The following is an 18,291-nucleotide window of genomic DNA, read 5'->3' as shown; positions in this document are numbered from 1 at the left end:
TAAGATATAGCACTTAACATATGCACATACTTCCAGAGAAATTGGAAGGTCTAAAAGCATAGCAGAAAATCTGTAACTGAATTCCTAACTCCCTATGAAGCTCCCAATCCAAAAGAGAAAAAGTTTTTTGTTTTTTTTAAAAAGTTGATCATCATTATATGCTCAGTTGTGTTCTCTAAACTTTGTCTGTCATTTAGGACTAAATTACTTTAAGACTAAGCACTGGATAGCCTATGGCAGATAGTTTAGGATGTGCAATATGTTAAGATACTACTTTACTGAGAAAAAAAGGGAACAATAATTAGCTCCTTCTTCCCGATCTCCAGCTACCTTCTCTTATTACAACTCAATACTGTTTGCATGCTCCTGGCTGCATAGAAGAAATGTCTGTACCTGCATAGACTCTTCCTTCTCATCTGTGGTGGCTCCAAGTCCTAATGCTATGGGAGAATCTCTCAAAGCAAGCAGTGTCTTCAGAACATGACAACTTGTAGTCCTTTGCACTTTGCTTCTCTTCTCTTTCCTCTGCAGCCTGTTTACAGTGTGTGTGCACGCAGGACATGAACAGGATAGAGGCCATACTTCCACTACGCTCACAGTAGGTTTGCTACTTCAACAGCACAACACTTGTGTTCCTGTTTAACTACAGGGAAGGGTCTTCAGGCTACCCACATAATATTTGACTAACTTATATTCATGTGACCCAGGCTGTATGGATGGTTTTTTTCCCTTTTCTTTCATCACAAAAGTTTTCTCCTGCATGCCTTCAGGAGGGGACATGGTAGGGATAAACTAAGAAAAGTAGGTATCAATTAATTTGACCAAAGAGATTTCCATCATGTTTCCAAAATAGCCTTGGTGTAGTGTCAAACCATTTGTGCTCATCCTATCTATGCTGGATGTGGATTTTGATTTAAAGACAAATACTCAAAGAAAAATACAATGAGTGTGTTAAATAAATAAATAGCAGATAATGATGTGTTACAGCAGCTCATATTCAGTCTTCCAAGATCTGCAACTGTTCTTCCCTAAACTGGATTATTATAATTTTCTTATAATTTTTAACTGATATAAAGTTGAGTTGTCTAGAGATGTTTGGGGAGGAAGGGGGGTGGAGATGAGGAATAATCTTACCAAAGACAAGAAGTTATACCCCCAAAGTTTAAAAATAACCAACCAAGTATGTGGCTTACATCACATACATCAGACCTGTTTTCTCTGGTTTGAGATGATAAATGAGGTAACAATACAAATACAGTTTCTGTGGATATTTCTTCTAGCAGAAGAAACAGTCTGAAATGTGTGCAAAAGCCACAAGCTGTTGAAATAAATAAATAACATAGTCCAAGTTATGTCAGTGTGCCTGTAGAAACCAGCTGCACTCAAGAATGCAAAAGAATTCAGAAGCGTCTTGTATTTGAGGTTTTATTAAGAAATTATTTTAACTGGAAAAAGTGAGGTTGAATGTCCTTTCATGTAGTCTTTAGACAAATAGTTCTATAAAGCAAAAATCGAGATGTGCCAGGTAAAAGGACATTTAAATAGTGAGAACTTATTTTACATAGCTCTGAAATAGTCTTGTAGTCAATTCCAGTTATTGAAATTCTTGGTGTCTGCAAAATGTCTGTAAGGTATCTCAATCTTAGTCATCAGATGACAACTCAAAAATACCCCAAACCCCAGCAGTTTTCAAAGTTCATCATACTGGACATATACAATCATTTTTGCAATTTACATGTGTACACACCTGACCTGATCTGGATCAAACTTCCTTTTTTTTTTTTTTTTGTTAATTTATTTTGCAACATAAATCCAGAATTCTTTGCGCCATCTGAAATCAACAAATGTTTACATGTTCAAAATTTTAATCCTTACCTCTGCTAAATTCCTTTTGATGTCTTCAAATCTGAACATATGAAAACTCAATTTCTTTCTAATATTTTAATCATTAAATTCTGATCTGGAGGTTTCTCTGCTTCATGCAACACCCTGGGCCTTTAGCATTTTTTTTAGCATCAGAACTCTATGACTTTCTCTAATGTTCTACTTTAGCACAGCAGTTTACATACAGGCTATATTTCAATGGAGAGTTTAAATTTACCTTCTCTAAAGTTGCCCTTAAATATACTTGTTATAAATATTTCAAGGCTCTCTTCTCTGCACTTATTTTCATGATCGAACTGGGATGTGGAACGAAACATAATCAACAAAGCATATGAATAGCTCACAGCAGCCAGTATAATTAAAGGAATTTTTAAGTAACTTGACATTCTAACTCTTTGAAATATAAGCTAAGCTACATGCTAATATTTGTGTAAGAAATAGTTTTCTAGGTCATGAACAAGATATTTCTGTCTTTTCTCTGCATGCCTTCCTCAGAAAACAGTGGGCAGGATCTATTTGTTTCAAGCTACACCAACTAGAGTATCAAGGGTTCTAGGACACAACTGCAGAAGACCCTAATTGAGGAATAAGGCAGCTGTGTCAAGATATATGTGTATTTATAAATAAAGGTGACTTTGGTATCAATTTTGCCTTAAGGTCTCCCTGAAATCTTCCATGCAGTTAGGGCTTTAATTGGCAGCCGAAGCAGCCTTATTAATACACGATTTGGGCTAATGCCAGTTTAAGGGGCTTTAACTGTGCTGAGGACCATAGGAGTTAAATTAAAAATATATGTTTAAAAACAGTTTCCATAGATAATATGGAAATTTCTTGACTTCTATTATCAGAAAAATCTTAGAACCTGCATACTGCTAAACAGATGTTTATTCACAGCTATTTTTAATTGACTTATTCCTGCCTGTACAGACAACTTGGAGTACTGTGGTTTACTGTAAAGCCATCTGACTTCCTCTGTAGGACACAGCTTGATTTCCATGTCAGAGGGAGTAATATCAGGCTGGCAATAATGTAAAATTTCACACAGAAACATTGGACTGCTTATAACCCTGTTATGGCACTTGAGATATTTTATATTAGTGTTGAATTAGAGGGAACAGAAGAAGCTTATTTGTGTCTAATCAGATATTGACATGATGGAAGAAAAACAACCATGTCATGAATAGTCCATAATGGGAGTGAATAACAGTAAGTTCAGTGGAGTGAAACAGAAAAAAAGTAGGATCTGAAACTATTCTGTCAAATTCTTTTCTCGTTGTGTCTCAGACTGATGTAAGATACTTATCTGACAAGACTAAAATAAGGTGTATTTTCTAATATTGCACATTTTTGCTTTATATGCCCCAGGTAAAATAAAAATAATAAAAAATAAACCAGAACCATCATCAAAAAAATCACCGAGCGTATGCTTGGACCCCAAAATCCCAAACCTTGTCTGCTGTTATGCTTACAGGGTACTTGGTGCACAGTAAGACCTTAATCTAGATTAGCGCCTCATGTCTATATTGATCCTATCATAAGAATTTTCTTCTCTTTTGAAGATTCACATTGGGCTACTCTGTCTTGCCACAAAAGCAGCAATGGTAAGAGTAAGGGTTGAAAATTAAGCTTAGTAAATCAACATGAGTTGATATGTTCCTGCAATTGGGCAGGAAAAGTCCAACACTTTGGTATCTGTGAGGCAGAAAAGGTCTTTGCTTTTTTAGTGCTTGAGAATTCTTGTATTTGGATGAAATGGAAGCATGAGGCTAATGTCTACACCAACACCTGAGCCACTCAGAAACCAGAGAGTTCAAAGCAGTGTTTCCTTATGATGTATTACAGAAAAGATGGATCTTCCATCTGTCTTCAGTTTTGCTTTTCCAATTCTTCCTTTACTTTCCTTTACTTCCTTATAATGCTACATTGTGATTGATCATTTCATGTCATATGCATCCCATGTCAGTGACACATGTGCTCTGTACTGTTCCGAGCCTTTCTGTAGCTTATTGTCCTTTGATTTGAAAGTGCTGACAGACTTATTTCTTTTCCCACTTCACTCGTACTTGCATGGTGCTCCACATGTTATATGACCACTTAATTTTGCTAAGCCAGGATGTCTGTCCTTTCCACATCAAGAATCTATCTCTAGTCCATAGTTTCAGGAAGGCTACTGATATCAAATACCTCTTCACTGCCCTGTGGTGCAAAAGCAGTGAAAGGCAGTGGGAAGAGAATAAATGTAATTGAGTTAATGAGGTTATCCATGTGAGTCAACTCAGACTGTCAGCTTTCTGGAGCAGGAACGGGGCACTTGTAACATTTTGCTTAGTGCTTGGTACAACTGGTCCCTGCTTTGGCTGACGTATCTTTGAGTGCAAGACAAAGCTAACATGATAGCAAGAACAGCACAATGCTGTTTGCAGTTTTGAGACAATTAAAATGAACCCCCTTATCTGAGGACACATATAAATCTGGATGACAGACTTGGGGAATGAAATTTCCCATTGCTTAGGCTTAGAGTGCTTCCTGCAACATTGTCTGTACTGACCACTGCTAGAAGCTTGATATTAAACCATATGTATCACCAGTCCAAATCCCTTTTTTAAAATAATTTTTAAGGTAATATATCCTGAAATCTTTCAGATATTTGGAAGATTTCTGTCACAGAAGCAAATAAAGCACCAGATGATAACATAAATACCCTATTTAAAAGTAATGAGTCTTCCCATTATCTTTTTTTTCCTCTTTCTTTAGGCTATGCTAAGGTAGCCTAACACTAACACTTTAGTAACGCAAACTCTTCCTGTAATAACACCCCAGGTTAAGACTAAACTGGCTCAGAAAAGACTATCAGAATTTTGTTAATTGAACATTTAATCCCTTTTTCCCCAAGGACTGTTTTTTCCTCAGTGCTGAGTACATTATGTAAAAAAAATTGAAAGATAAGCCCTCTTAGGGCATAATTCATCCTTCTTATTGTAAACACATACAAAAAGATGAGCTGCTATATGGACAGTTCACACAAAGTCTCTTCAAGCTAAATTTGGGACTGCTGCTGAGTATTTCAATTTTGTTTACTTGAAGATCTTTCCTGAACATAAATGAAATGGAAATGTTGTATCTCATATAATTTAATGTGTAAGACTGACCAGCTTGGATGTTGGGAAGGACTCTACTTTCTAAATAGTTTTATGTAAGATCTTAATATGAGGATATTGGCAAAGTAGGGGAAAAATCATAATAAAATATTTGTTTGAAATTTTTCTTGCCCATTGTTGCAGAAATCAATGCTTAGTTATTACTTGAGATTCTATAACTAATTTTCTAAAGCACTCTAGGCTGTGAAATTTTCATAAAATCATATAGAATCATAGAATATGCTGAGTTGGAAGGGAGCCATCAGGATCATCAAGTCAGCAAAAGAAATTAATGAAGATAAACAAGTATAGGAGAAGAGATGCCGTTTTGTAGCTAGAAGTAAGTCACTCAAGATATTGAGAACACAGTCTGTGAATGACCTTGGATAAATCATAAAACAGGATGAGACATCACACAAAAAATTCTTGCATACAGCAGTGGTGGAGACAGTCAAAGGAGAGTTGCTTAGGACAAAAAATTCAGTAGGACAGTTGATATTAGATACTTGGTCAGATGAAGATGTTGAAGTTGAGGAAGAAGACACAAGAATATGAAAGACTGGGAATGCATATAGTGAGGAAAGGACTGATGTGGTAAAATTTTAACTTTCCATTTGCTAGTGGAATGAACATTTCATTCCCTAACTGGATCACACTAATTGCCCTACATATTTAGCCCTACAAAAGCTGTATATTCAGTGGTGGAGTCTATGCATGGCATAATACTTTTGATACAAAAGTGTTATCAGCTGAATTGAATTTCAGGACCTTTATCTGGCCATCTGGGTTATTTATCTGGACCATGTTTCTTTTGTCTTACTGTAGTTAAATAGTTTGCGAGCCGATCATCTGCAACATATTTGCTTTATTGACAATCAGCACTAGAACTTGGCTTATTAAGATGACTATTCAGCTGACAAAAGGGAAGACATTTTAACTACAAAATCAATAGGAATTTACTGTGCTAAATAGGCTTTGGGTCCCTCATGTTAAGACCTAGTCAAGGACATAAAACATATCTTATGGATTGAGCCCACTTGACGTAGTTGTACCTCTCTTTGTACAGGTAAGTACTACCACAGCTAGTTCAGCCTAGTTAGTCAGCCAGGACAGATTGGACATTAGCAAGTACTGTGTGTAACTGGATTTTTAGTCCAGCTGACATACTGTGGCAGAGGAGTTGAAAACTACTGCTGACCCCCAGGCTAGCAGCTTTAATAGACTGCAGATTTTACAGAACAGGCAAATCACAAAATACTTGAATAGAGAACAAGTTAATGGCACCAATAACAACATCCAATTCTGCAGTACTTTGAGAGGTATTCTTTATGCTGTTCTGCTCATGTCCTTTATATGGGAACTTAGTGGAAAGAACTAGTATTCTATAGAAATTATTCTGTTCAGGAAATTAACTTAGTTACGTTAAATATTTCAATAACCTCTTTTTCTACATGAGAAACCCAAAAAGAATAGATGTCAAGGTCTTGAATCAGGTTTTGTAAATTCTTCTCACTTTTTTGGTCTCTCTGCCCCTGTTATGGATTACAGAATCAGAGAATATGCTGAATTGGAAGGGACCCACAGGGATTGTCAAGTCCAGCTCTTGGCCCTGCACAGGACCATCCCCAGGAGTCACACCATGTGCCTGAGAGTATCATCCAAATGCTTCTTGAACTCTGTCAGGCTTGGTGCTGTGACCACTTCCCGGGGGAGCCTGTTCCACTGCCCGATCACCTTCTGGGTGAAGAATCTTTTTCTAATATCCAACCCAGACCTCCCCTGCCACAAATTCAGGCCATTTCCTCAGGTCCTGTCACTGGTCACCACAGAGAAGAGACAGAGCCTGCCCCTCCTCTTCCCCTCATAAGGAAGTTGTAGATTGCAATGAGGTCTCCCCTCAGTCTCCTCTCCCTCAGGCTGAACAAACCAAGTGCGCTCAGCCACTCCTCATCCAGCTTCCCCTCAAGGCCCTTCACCATCTTCCTTACCCTCTTTTGGACACTCTCTAACAGCTTAATATTTTTTTATATTGTGGTGCCCAAAATGGCACACAATATTCAAGGTGATGCCGCTCCAGTGCGGAGCAGAGCAGGACAATCACCTCCCTTGATCAGCTGGTAATGCTTTGCCTGATGTCCCCCAGGACACAGTTTCAACTTGCCATTGACCAGGATGCCCAGGTCCCTTTCTGTGGCACTACTTTCCAGCATCTAATTTCCCAGTCTGTCCATACATCCAGGTGCAGAATCCAGCACTTCCCCTTGTTGAGCTTCATATGGTGGGTGATTGCTCAGTCCTCTGATTTGTTAAGCTCTCTGCAGGCCTCCCTGCCCTTGAGGCAGTCAACAGCCGCTCCCAGTTTGGTATCATCTGCAGACCCGCTTAGAATCCCTTCCACTCCCATGTCCAAGTCATTTATGAAGATGTTGAAGAGCACAAGGCCCAAGTGGAACCCCACTAGTGACAGGTCACCAGTCTGATGTTACCCCATTCACTATTGCCCTCTTTGCTCCACCCATGAGCCAATTGCTCACCCACCACATGATGTGTTTATCCAGCTGTGGGCTGGACATTTTGTCCAGAAGGATCCTGTGAGACACAGTATCAAAAACTTTACTGAAATCCAAAAAGATGACACCAACTGGCTTCCCTTGATAACCAAGTGGGTTGCCTTGTTATAGAAGGAAATCAGGTTTTATAAGCAGGACTTTCATGAAGCCATGTTGGCTTTGACCAATGATAGCATTGTCTTTCAGGTGTTTTTCAATACTTCCCAGAATAATCTTCTTCATAACTTTACCAGGCACTAAAGGAAGACTAAGAGGCCTGTGGTTTCCAGTATCCTTATTCTTGCCCTTCTTGAAAACCAGGACAACGTTCACCAGCTTTCAGTCAGCTGGGACCTTACCCCATTCCCAAGACTGCTCAAAAATCATCCAGAGAGGTTTTGTGATGACATCAGCCAGCTCTTTGAGGATTCTTGTATGAATCCCATAAGGCCCCATAGATTTGCAAGGATCCAGCTGGAGCAGCAGATCCCGCACAATTTCAGGGTCGACTAGGAGCTGATTATTCTGGCAGTCATGGTTCTCTAGTTCAGGGCACTGAGACACCCTTGATCTATGATCCATGTTGAAGACAGAGGCAAAGAATGGGTTAAACACCTGTGCCTTTTCTCTGTCTCTGTTTTGTGAGGTCTCCAGCAGTTTAATTACCTAGGCAGCCTCATCTCCTCGGATGGTAAGATTGACGGGGAGATAGACAACAGCTTAGCAAAGGCATAAAGTGCTTTCGGAAAGCTTCATAAAAGAGTTTGGTGAAATAAACACCTGAAGAAAAGTACAAAGATCAGTGCTTACAGAGCCATAGTGCTGTCTACTCTCTTATACGGATCTGAATCATGGGTCATCTACCGCCACCACCTGCGTCTCCTGGAATGCTTCCATCAACGCTGTCTCCACACAATCCTAAACATCCACTGGTCAGATTATGTGACCAACACATCTGTTCTTGAACAAGCAGCAGTCACAAGTATTGAGGCCATGTTGCTGAGAACACAGTTGCGTTGGGCAGGACACGTCTCCAGGATGAAGGACCACCGCCTCCCTAAGATCCTGCTTTATGGTGAACTTGCCACTGGCTGCCGCAAGAGAGGAGCCCCGAAGAAAAGATACAAGGACTCCCTGAAGCAACATCTCAGCCTTGGGCATATTGACCACCATAACTGTCTACTCTGGCCTCCAATCGGGAGGCCTGGAGACACGCCATCTATAACACTGCTGATGCTTTTGAGAAAGCACGCAGGATCACCCTGGAGGAGAAAAGACAATGCAGAAAGAATCGAGCCTTGCAGAATATACCATCTAAGGAGTCTTTCTGTTGTGCCTTTTGCAACTGGACATGCCTGTCTCGTATTGGCCTTTTTAGCCACCAATGTGCTTGCAATAAACATGGGTAGAGCCCTTCCCAAATCTTCGTTTGCGAAGCCTAGCCATGATGATGATGTTTTGTGAGGTCACCATCCTCATCCTGTAACAGGCTGATGGTATTTCTGTACTGCCTATTGCCATTAATATATTTGAAAATATATAAAACCTTAAACCAAAAGTATTGGGCCAGCTAAGGCTGTATATGGATAGACAAGGCAAAGGTTTTACTGGAGAGGGCTCACAACTCAACCAACAACCTCTTAAACTGGAGAATACTATTCATTGTGCATCAGCAGCTCTTAGCAGCAGCATATATACTAGAAACTGCATCTATCCATAGTATTTCCTGCAGTAACTTCCCCTAAACTCTACTTAAGGCATGAACTTGAATTGTTATAACTGCTATAGTGACTTTGGTTTGAGCTGTACTGTGGAGATAAATAAAGGTGGAAATGTGAAGACAGCACTTATAAACCCCTGTATAGATGGCCTTTGCTGATCATCATTTGACAACAGCAAAGGATCACAGGAAAAGGAAGTAAAAGCCTGAGACACTAATATTATATGTGATAGATACAACAGTTGTCTTTGGTTTACTCAGATCTCTTTTCCTTTCTGGCTTCTCATCTTTCTCTGCATGGGATGCTGTTTTATAATTTTAGTTAACTTTAGTTAACATTATTCACTCTAGTAGCATAGACCTTCATGCTATGAACTCTTAAACAGACAGAGGTATGCACTTTTGTTTGTTAGTACAAGTAGTGTTCACTTTGTTAATTTTCTGTACTGAAGTAAACCAAAGGCCAGGCAAGAGATGTTCTTCCCTCTCTTGCTGGGTTGGATTCATTTAATTCTAAATCTGATTATGGAAATATTATAAAAAATGTTTTCTAATGGCTAAAAGTATTTGAAACAAATTTGTACAAAATCAAGATTATCACATTTTATTAATTTTCCCGGTTGTTTTACAGAGGGAGCTTGCCCCAAGGTTGTTCTCTCTATGGGGAATATGCTTATGACACTTGACAGGAGGATGGCTGGAGTTTCAAAAAGAACTGAAAGCTGATCAACAGTGTCTTTTTTATTTGACCCAAATTCTACACATTCATGTAGGTATATGCAACAGAACAGTAATTGATGACTAGAATAAGAAGGTAAAAAGTTAATATCGTTTCTTTCGTCTTCAGAAATTTTTAAAAGCGATCATTGTTTGAGATTTTTAAAAACTTTTAAAAGAATCTCAGGAAAAATTTGATCTTTGTCGACTTTTCCTTCAGACTAGTAGATACTTTTTGCAGTAGAAAGGATAAAATTAGAGCTCTAAGTACTTAAGTTAATCCCTTGTCTCCTACAGAAAAGGACTAGGCTCAAAAATCTGGCATTGTTTTGTGACATTTTGGGCTCTCTGCAGGCAAAAAGGTTCACTGATATGATCAAAGTCTATATTTTTCAAACCCATCATTAAGTACTCTGGGAGTTGTCCAAGAAAACCAACAAGACAATATGTAATTTTCCACTTGATTTAACAGAATGTGTTCTTTTCTAAGGAATGAAAATGAGGAGGCCCAGTTTCCTACAGTTTTGTATTCTTTGTTCCTTTCTCTATCCTCTAGTACAATAATTCTTGTCCACTCTCATTTTTTTTCTATGAAACGCTTGCTTGTGGTGGGTAGTCCTAAACTATGTTAATTCTGTTTGATCGACTGACACAGTCAGGTCTGCTTATCTTTCAGCCCTCTACCCAAACAGTGAAATTTGCAGAGGCTTAATGATTTCCATCTTACAACTTTGTCTCCTACTGTGTTCAAAAGCTATTGTGAGGTCTGAAGAAATAACCTTATTTCTTAAATTTAATTTTCTTAGAAAATAAAATTTATAATCTAGACTCTAACTAAATATAAATTATAATTTAGACTCTGACTCGAATTTTTTGACTTTACAGTGGTTTAAATTGTAGAAACTGCTTTATCTGTGCTTTGATAGTCTGGTTGGCAGATATTTTACTAGCTATTTTTTTCATAATGTAGCCTACACTGTTTTCCATCGAATTTGCTTAGCATATATTAGCAAACAACTGCTGGTGACCTTCATTCAAAATACGAGTTTTCTGAAATGAACTTTTTGTAAGGAAAAGTGGGAGCTATGCCACAAACTACCTCACTTTTCTGTGATATTCAGTCTGGGGAATAAACCAGACTTTCACACTTCCTTATTGCTTGGGTTTGGATGCAGTACTAGTGTACCACCTCATGCTCCAAATACAGGAGTCTCTGGCTGTAGTATTTGCAAAGGCCCGGATTTTCAGAGTCTATTTCTGTGATCCAACCCTGACCTGCAATGCATACATCTCCAGAATGCTGGCAGGGTTTTGAGTGCAGCTGTTCAGCCAACTCCTCCCATATAAGTAACTGTGAAAGGTTCTGTATAGCTTTTATGATGAAAAGTATGTCTCATAATAAAGAATCAGTAAGAAATTGGAAATACCAGGGGAAAACAATAAAAGGACTTATTGGAACATCTATGGTTTTTGTTATGTCGAGCTAATCATATTTTTTAAAAAAAAAATTGCTCTGTTTCACAATGCATAAATGTATTATTACCTTTGGGTGAAAAATTCAGGAGGTTAAATGTTTCACAGAAGTTTTGCTCCTAATCAGTGGGCATTCTGCAGCACATAGTTGCCAAACGTTGCATTGCTGGAGACCCTGCTTCTTAAGACACATTTATTTTAAAAGTTAGTTCTCACTAGCTAGAAAATATGAGTAAGAAAGTTCAGCATTATTTAACAGGCGTTTTAAAATCCTAGTCATTATTTTCTCATGCACCTAATAAAAGTTCCTAAGCAAGTCAAATCTCACCTAGGATCATTGTTTGCTAGGTTCAAGCTCCTTATGAAAGAAATCTTTCAGTAGGCAAACTAGGTTTCTCAGTAGCTGGATCACCTCCACTTAATATAAATACAATGCATGAGGCAGGATTTCATACTGCTTAAACAAATAACAAAAGAAAAAGCAGAATCTCATATCCAGTAGAAACTAAATGAAGCAAGGGCAGGACCAGCTTTAGCCCTGGCCACTTTGTATTTTCTGATCTTCTGATTTGACCCTCGCTACTCATGCCTAGAGCTTATCAAGTCATAAAAGGCAATTGTCCCTATATCTGAAAGAGATGGGAATGGGAGTGTGGGAGCAGGAAAGAATTTTCAACTGCTTGGAGCATGACTTTGGCAATGTAAGGGAATATATAATGGTAGCTGGCGCCTCTTGGGGAGGTACGTTTTCCATTATGCTCAGAGTGGCAGCGGGGGGAGGGTTCCTGCTGCCACAGGACAGCAGGAATAGGGACCTGGTTCCAGCACTGGACTGAATGACAAGGAGTATGAAAATATGAGCTTTAGTAACATAGATGGCTGGGGATCTCTTGGTTGGCTCAAACAAGCCTTTCTTCCTACCATCTGCATTACCATATCCCATTCAACAACTACTATTAAGAGCAGTGTGAAATATCACATTAAGTAAATCATAGTGGAAACCCATCCATCCCAAGAAAGCTGTGTCTCCACAGGGCAGGATACAGGATATCCTAGGCACCCCTTTTTTCCCTCAGGCAGTCTGTGTTTGCCATAGGTCAGAACTACCAGAAAGTGGACTAACCACCCAGTATTTTTGTAAGGAATTTGGGGGGAAACACTCCCACCGTGGTTCCAGACCCGACAGGGGGGCAGTACTCTGCCTTGGCTGTGCTCCAGGAGGCTGAGTCCTTTATCAGGTGTGGGCAATCAGTGCTGCTGGCAGCCCTTCCTCTTACAGCAAGTCAGGTGGGCAGGTAGTGCTGGGGGATCTGGCTACCTTTCCAGAAAGGTTGCAGGAAATGGTAACTGTCTTGAAAATAACCAAAATCCCATAACAAGGTCTTGTGTTTCTAACGGGTTTATTGTGGAAGTCTCTGGGAGCACAAGGACAATGTATCTTGAGCTGTAAGTTTTGACTCTCCTCTTTGTATTACCATTTGCATCTCCTGAGCTTTGTAGGAGAAAGAGAGGTGAGCGGGATCTCAGATCTGCAGTCTCACCCCTCACTAATTTTGGCTGACTACTGGCAAATATTGAATGAGATAGGCAGGCAGGCTCACCAACTAGCCTCAAAAGTTTGCTGGTAACTTATAGCAAGCTGAGTTATAGCCACTCTTAAAAATGAATTATGCTTCTTAAACACTTAAACTCCTCTCTTTTCCTCACTTACTACCTGTTGAAAGTCTCCTTTTCTAGTGTAGAATATTGAATACATTATTAGTCATTGTTAGCTACATTTTAAAATGTAGCTAACACTGATGCCAAAATGTTCTGGTTTCTTACTGACTTTTAACAACATATTTTCCTTCAGAAGCTAAATGAGTGCCTGAGAATAAACAACCTTGAAGTATTAACATTTGTTTTTATACTTGGATAATGTTTTGTAGTTTCCTGCAAATGCTGATTGAGTTGTACCTATCACTACCATTGGGGGGGTAATTTTTGTTCTGACCCCACGCTCCTTTTATTTAAACTTATTTTCTGTGCCTTATGTGGAATAAGCAAAGCAAAATCTTTAATATTTACATGCATACCCCTGTTCACATAAGTATGCTCATTTTGATGATGCTCCTTCCCCATATAGATCATGAGGGTTAGGATACCACATTCAGGGGCACTATCTAGGAAACAGTTTGGCTTTTTTTCTTATAGTTCTTTTACTATGAGGATTACAGCTGCAGATTGAAACAAAAATGAAATTGGCTATGGTGTAATATATATAAGCCTGGATAATATCTCCAGCTACACATTATGTGGGGTTTTTTGAAGAACTTGCTCATCAGGATGTGCTGTATGAAAACTTGATGGAAATAGTGCAGCTACATGATTAAAACCACTATAAATTTCCAGTTTCTAATTAAAAAATGAAGATAGGTCTTTTACTAGACTTTTATAACCCCAGCTTTGTCAATGGCTTTATTTTACAACATAATTTGCAGTGTAATTACTGCTGGTGAATTATCATTAGTTGTAGTGCAAGTGTGTAAAGTCTGCAAGGCAAGTTTACAGAGAAGGAAGGAAAAGGAGTGTTTCAGAATATTGCCCTAATTCTACATTTCCCTTACACATGCAACCCACAGTATCTTTATAATACTCCTGCACTATGCTAATTTCTGGCAGATGTTAGTGGGAAGTGAGCTTTAAAATGGGGTTGGAAGCTACAAGTACTCCAGTTGTAATCAAGGGTTAGATCCTTGTCAGTTCTAGTCAGTGAAAATACCCATCAAGGTATTATTCTACTACTATAATTCTCTCAAACTGTTCCTTAAGTAATTCTTACAGTGTATCTTCAGTTGGACTGAAATTACACAAGCTTCCAAAAGCCTTTTGCAAATAGGTAATAATGCTGTAGAAGGGAAAATACTAGGTCTTGATAGGATATTTATGAATGTTGAGTGTTTAAAGTGGAAAAAAAGGCAGATGTTTGACTTCATTAGATAAGGGAAAACTAAAAAAAAAAAGACCAAACTATCCCACCAAGTATACAAAGTCATCTGATTCACATAAAACACTCAAGTTCTTGCAGACAAAATATTTTTGGTGCCTGAGCCACAGTCCCCTCAGGACAGGACTTACATCAGAGTGACCAAGAGGCACAAGGAAAAAATTATGATAGTTCAAACTAATTTATTTGCATGTCTTAGTGACAGTGCTATTCTTTCTAAACAGAAAAAAGAGCATTATTTAACAATGACCAGAGCCCAGATTTGTAAAGGTATTTAGAAACCTTTGAAAAAAAAATAGTATGCGTCTGGGAGGGGGGAGGGGATGTGCCTGCATAGTTTTTAAAATGTGAATTATATTCCTCTTCTTCTTTAATGTGTATAAAGGCAGATGAGAACAGTGAAATCTCTGGAACGAATGAAACCCAAAGTAAGAATTAGATAAAACAACAGAACGTATTTCTCTGGAAAGATATGGTTTTAAGCAATCCCTGATGAAAGGGAAATTACAAGTAAGGAATTTTGAAGATGTGACCAATATGTAAAGGCTTATACAGAAACTGAAGCTAATAGGTTGGGCGGTTTAGAGATGGTAAATCATAAATAGAAAATCTATCTAACTACTTCTTGGTTGGTGTTGAACCAAGGTATTGAACTGCTTAACTGATCCAACTTAGCAATTTGGCATTCTTATGCCCTTTTCTTTCTATTCCAGTTTCTTTAATTCTGAATTTTAAAAGTGGAAGGGAATACCTGTCTGAAAGTTCAGGAAATGTATGAATAATAATGATACTTGTACATCTAAACCAAAAATGAAGTTGAAGCAGCAATTGATTAAAACTGTTCACAAACTTCCAAAGTAGTTAGCAAGTGTCCATATCTAAATCAATTATTAAACATATAGGGTGAAATAGAGGACTACTTTACTGTATCTTTTTCCTTAGGAGTATTTAATACTACTATTTTTCTTGTTTGTTTTATCTTGTTTCATGCCAGATGTTCTTATGGGAGAAAACAATGGTGATGTGTTTTAATATTGATGAGTTGATTCTCCCGGGAATAATAGTATATCTACCTTCTCAGAATACAAATTGTAGGAGGCTTTTTATAGTGTAATTACCATAATGCAACTCTTTAAAACTGTGGAAAGAACTTTCTGTTTATTATCTCTCTTTTATATACTTTAAAAGGAGAATGACTCTTCTAATAAAATTATGTATTGTGTTTTGGTGGCCTTTAAAAAGCAAGCATACAAATGCTTGGGGTACACCAGGGGGTACCGTGTGTTCTGTCAAGGCAGTATATGCTTAAGCACCTTCTAAACTACTATAATCTTAATAATAATAACATTTCCCTTTCAAGTTTGTTAGTTTATTCATTTAAACAATTGCAGAGCAGTTGCAGAGTAATTAAAGTATCTTTTTTTTTTTTTCCTTTTTCCCTTCAGGAACTTAAACACTGAAGTCCTGAAATTATAAATGATTTGGTGACAAGTTGAGCTTGCAATGCAGGCAATAAGAACCGTGGAAAAAGAAGTGACTTTTGTAAAGGAAATACTTTTCACAGAATCCTTCCTAACGAAACAAGAATGCAGCAGAAACCCAGAGAGCAGGCAGCTCCGAGAGCAGCAGCCATTGGAAGGAGCTGTCTGCAGCTCTCAGTGCTGTACTGAGCATGTCCCAGCGGAGCCCAGTGCAAGCAGCACATTATGCAAAAAGGCAGCTCTAGCAGATGGGAGAGAGGCACAGCAAGCATTTGCTTCACTTGCATCACCACCGCTTGAAAACAAACCTGGATCGCTAGAGGGGATCTCGCCAGCAGGCCGAAGGAATGAAACCCGGGAGGATGGCTTGATAGCCGAAGGTGTTGCACTGCGAAAAATCATGGGGAATCAAGATGGGAAGCTAAAGAAAAATACTGGTGATGTGCAGGAAGGAGGAGAAGATGCCTCTGGGCCCAAGGATACGGATGGCACAAAGAAGGCATTGGGAGGCAGAAGGGGACTGGGGAAGCATTCAAAAGGAAGTGAATCCGGTAAGAAGAAGGGTAAGTCAGAATCCAGGCCCTCTGTGTTTTCAAATCTGAGGATCAGAAAAAATCTGTCTAAGGCTAAAGATGGAAATAGCAGTTCACGGGAGGATGTTTTGGAAAGCCAGGCCTTGCAGCCAGGAGAGCTGGACAGTACTCATTCAATTATAACCAAAACTCCAGATATAAGCATCTCTGCAGATGAAGGGGGTCTCTCAGACACAGATGTTGAACATTTTGAAATCAGAAATGAAACTGTTCCAGCTGCTGCAGAGACACAGGACGGACAAAGGACCAGCTCTGGCTCTGATACGGATATATACAGTTTCCATTCAGCTGCAGAACAAGAGGATTTGCTTTCTGATATCCAGCAAGCTATTAGACTGCAGCAGCAGCAGCAGGGGGCAATTAACATTGGAACCGAGGACCTTGTCACAAAAACAATGGGCCGACACATGGCTAATTCGCAAGCAGCCCCCTTAGATTTTGAACGTTTTTTTTCAGTAGCTATCCCTGACAAAGAGAGAAGCCCAGACGCTGAGGGAGCTTTTCCAGCGGTATCTGAAATTCCTGTCTCCTGTGCAACTGAACGTGAACCAAAAGAAGCAGTAAATGGCACAGGCTCTCCTGGTAACGGCTTAATTGAAACACAGGAACGTAAGCTATTGATTGAGGAACAGCTCGTTGCTGGAGTGGATGCCGTCGCTAGTGAACTAGAAGATGGTTTGAATAGAACTGCAGTGGAAAACAGGTCTAAGACTCAAAGCTCTACACAACCTTTTCCAACCTCAGTAGCAGACACTGAGTCTAAAATTGCTGAAGTTCAGGCTGTTGATTTTCAGGGCTCAGTAACAGAGAATGGTATTTCAGATGCAGGCCACGATCATGCTGCTGAGACTCAGGAAGAGAAACACACTCTCTCAACCAGTCAGGAGGAGGTGCGTAATGGTTTATCCACGGAAATGAAAAATGGCATTTTGTCCTCTGAAGAAACAGCAGACAGTTCAATGCTTGGTTCCCGATGTTTTAAGCCCTATCTAATTAATCCCTGTTACATCAAAACCACAACTAGGCAACTGAGTTCTCCCAATCATTCGCCTTCTCCCTCCCCATCCCAGAGCCCACTTTCTACAAGGAGGCAGGAGTCTTTCCATAAAAAAGAAAAAGTCTCAATCAAGAAGCAGAGGTCTGCTAGTTTGGCAGGATTTCTCAGTCGTTCCGCAGACTGGACAGAAGAGGTGTCTAATCACAGATATGACATAACAGAGAAGGTGGGCTCTGCAGACTACTTGGAGCACAAGGGGTTTAGAGAGAAATTTCAAGCAGAAAGAGTGCCTTTGACTCATTCAAGGAAGTCCTCAGGGGTGCAAGCTTCTACAGAGACATTCCCCAATGTCTTTTCAGGTGAGTAATGTGTATTAACGGCCTTTTTTTTTTCCAGAGACCCTCTGAAAATATTTTTAAAATACTTTAATTTATGCTAAGGTATGCAATACTTTACTTAATGCAAAGGTACTTTGCATGTACCTTATCTTGTGCTGACAGCTTTAAAATCCAAGGCCTGATCTTACAAACACAGTCACATTTCATCAGTCTGGCAGTACTGCCAGTACAGGAAGTGTATAACTCTTTGAAGTTTTTCTTTCTGCTTTTCTCCTTTGTCTACATCCTGTAGGAAAAGGCTAGATGCCTTAAATTATTCTTGTTGAAAAATCCTAAGAGCGGCACTGTTGTAGGCAGACCATCTATCTGCGTAAATACATCTTTCAAATGTGAATCTTTCTGTAACCAGGATCCTT

The 18,291-nt window shown here is 39.1% G+C and overlaps 1 protein-coding gene across 2 annotated transcripts in view; it reads left to right on the top strand.

Annotated features, from left to right (window-relative positions):
- FMN2 (formin 2) overlaps positions 1-18,291 on the top strand; it is a 185,651-nt gene that overhangs the window by 6,438 nt on the left and 160,922 nt on the right. For both annotated transcript variants that reach the window (XM_027684504.1, XM_027684496.1), the window contains exon 2: positions 15,912-17,896. In XM_027684504.1, the coding sequence (XP_027540305.1) occupies positions 15,970-17,896 (1,927 nt within the window). In that variant the 5' untranslated portion in view covers positions 15,912-15,969. The remainder of the gene's footprint in view (positions 1-15,911; positions 17,897-18,291) is intronic.

Source organism: Neopelma chrysocephalum, unplaced genomic scaffold, assembly GCF_003984885.1.
Source record: "Neopelma chrysocephalum unplaced genomic scaffold, ASM398488v2 Primary Assembly neopelma1_23, whole genome shotgun sequence".
Lineage (NCBI taxonomy): Eukaryota > Metazoa > Chordata > Aves > Passeriformes > Pipridae > Neopelma > Neopelma chrysocephalum.
This window is presented reverse-complemented; position numbering and strand designations above follow the sequence as displayed.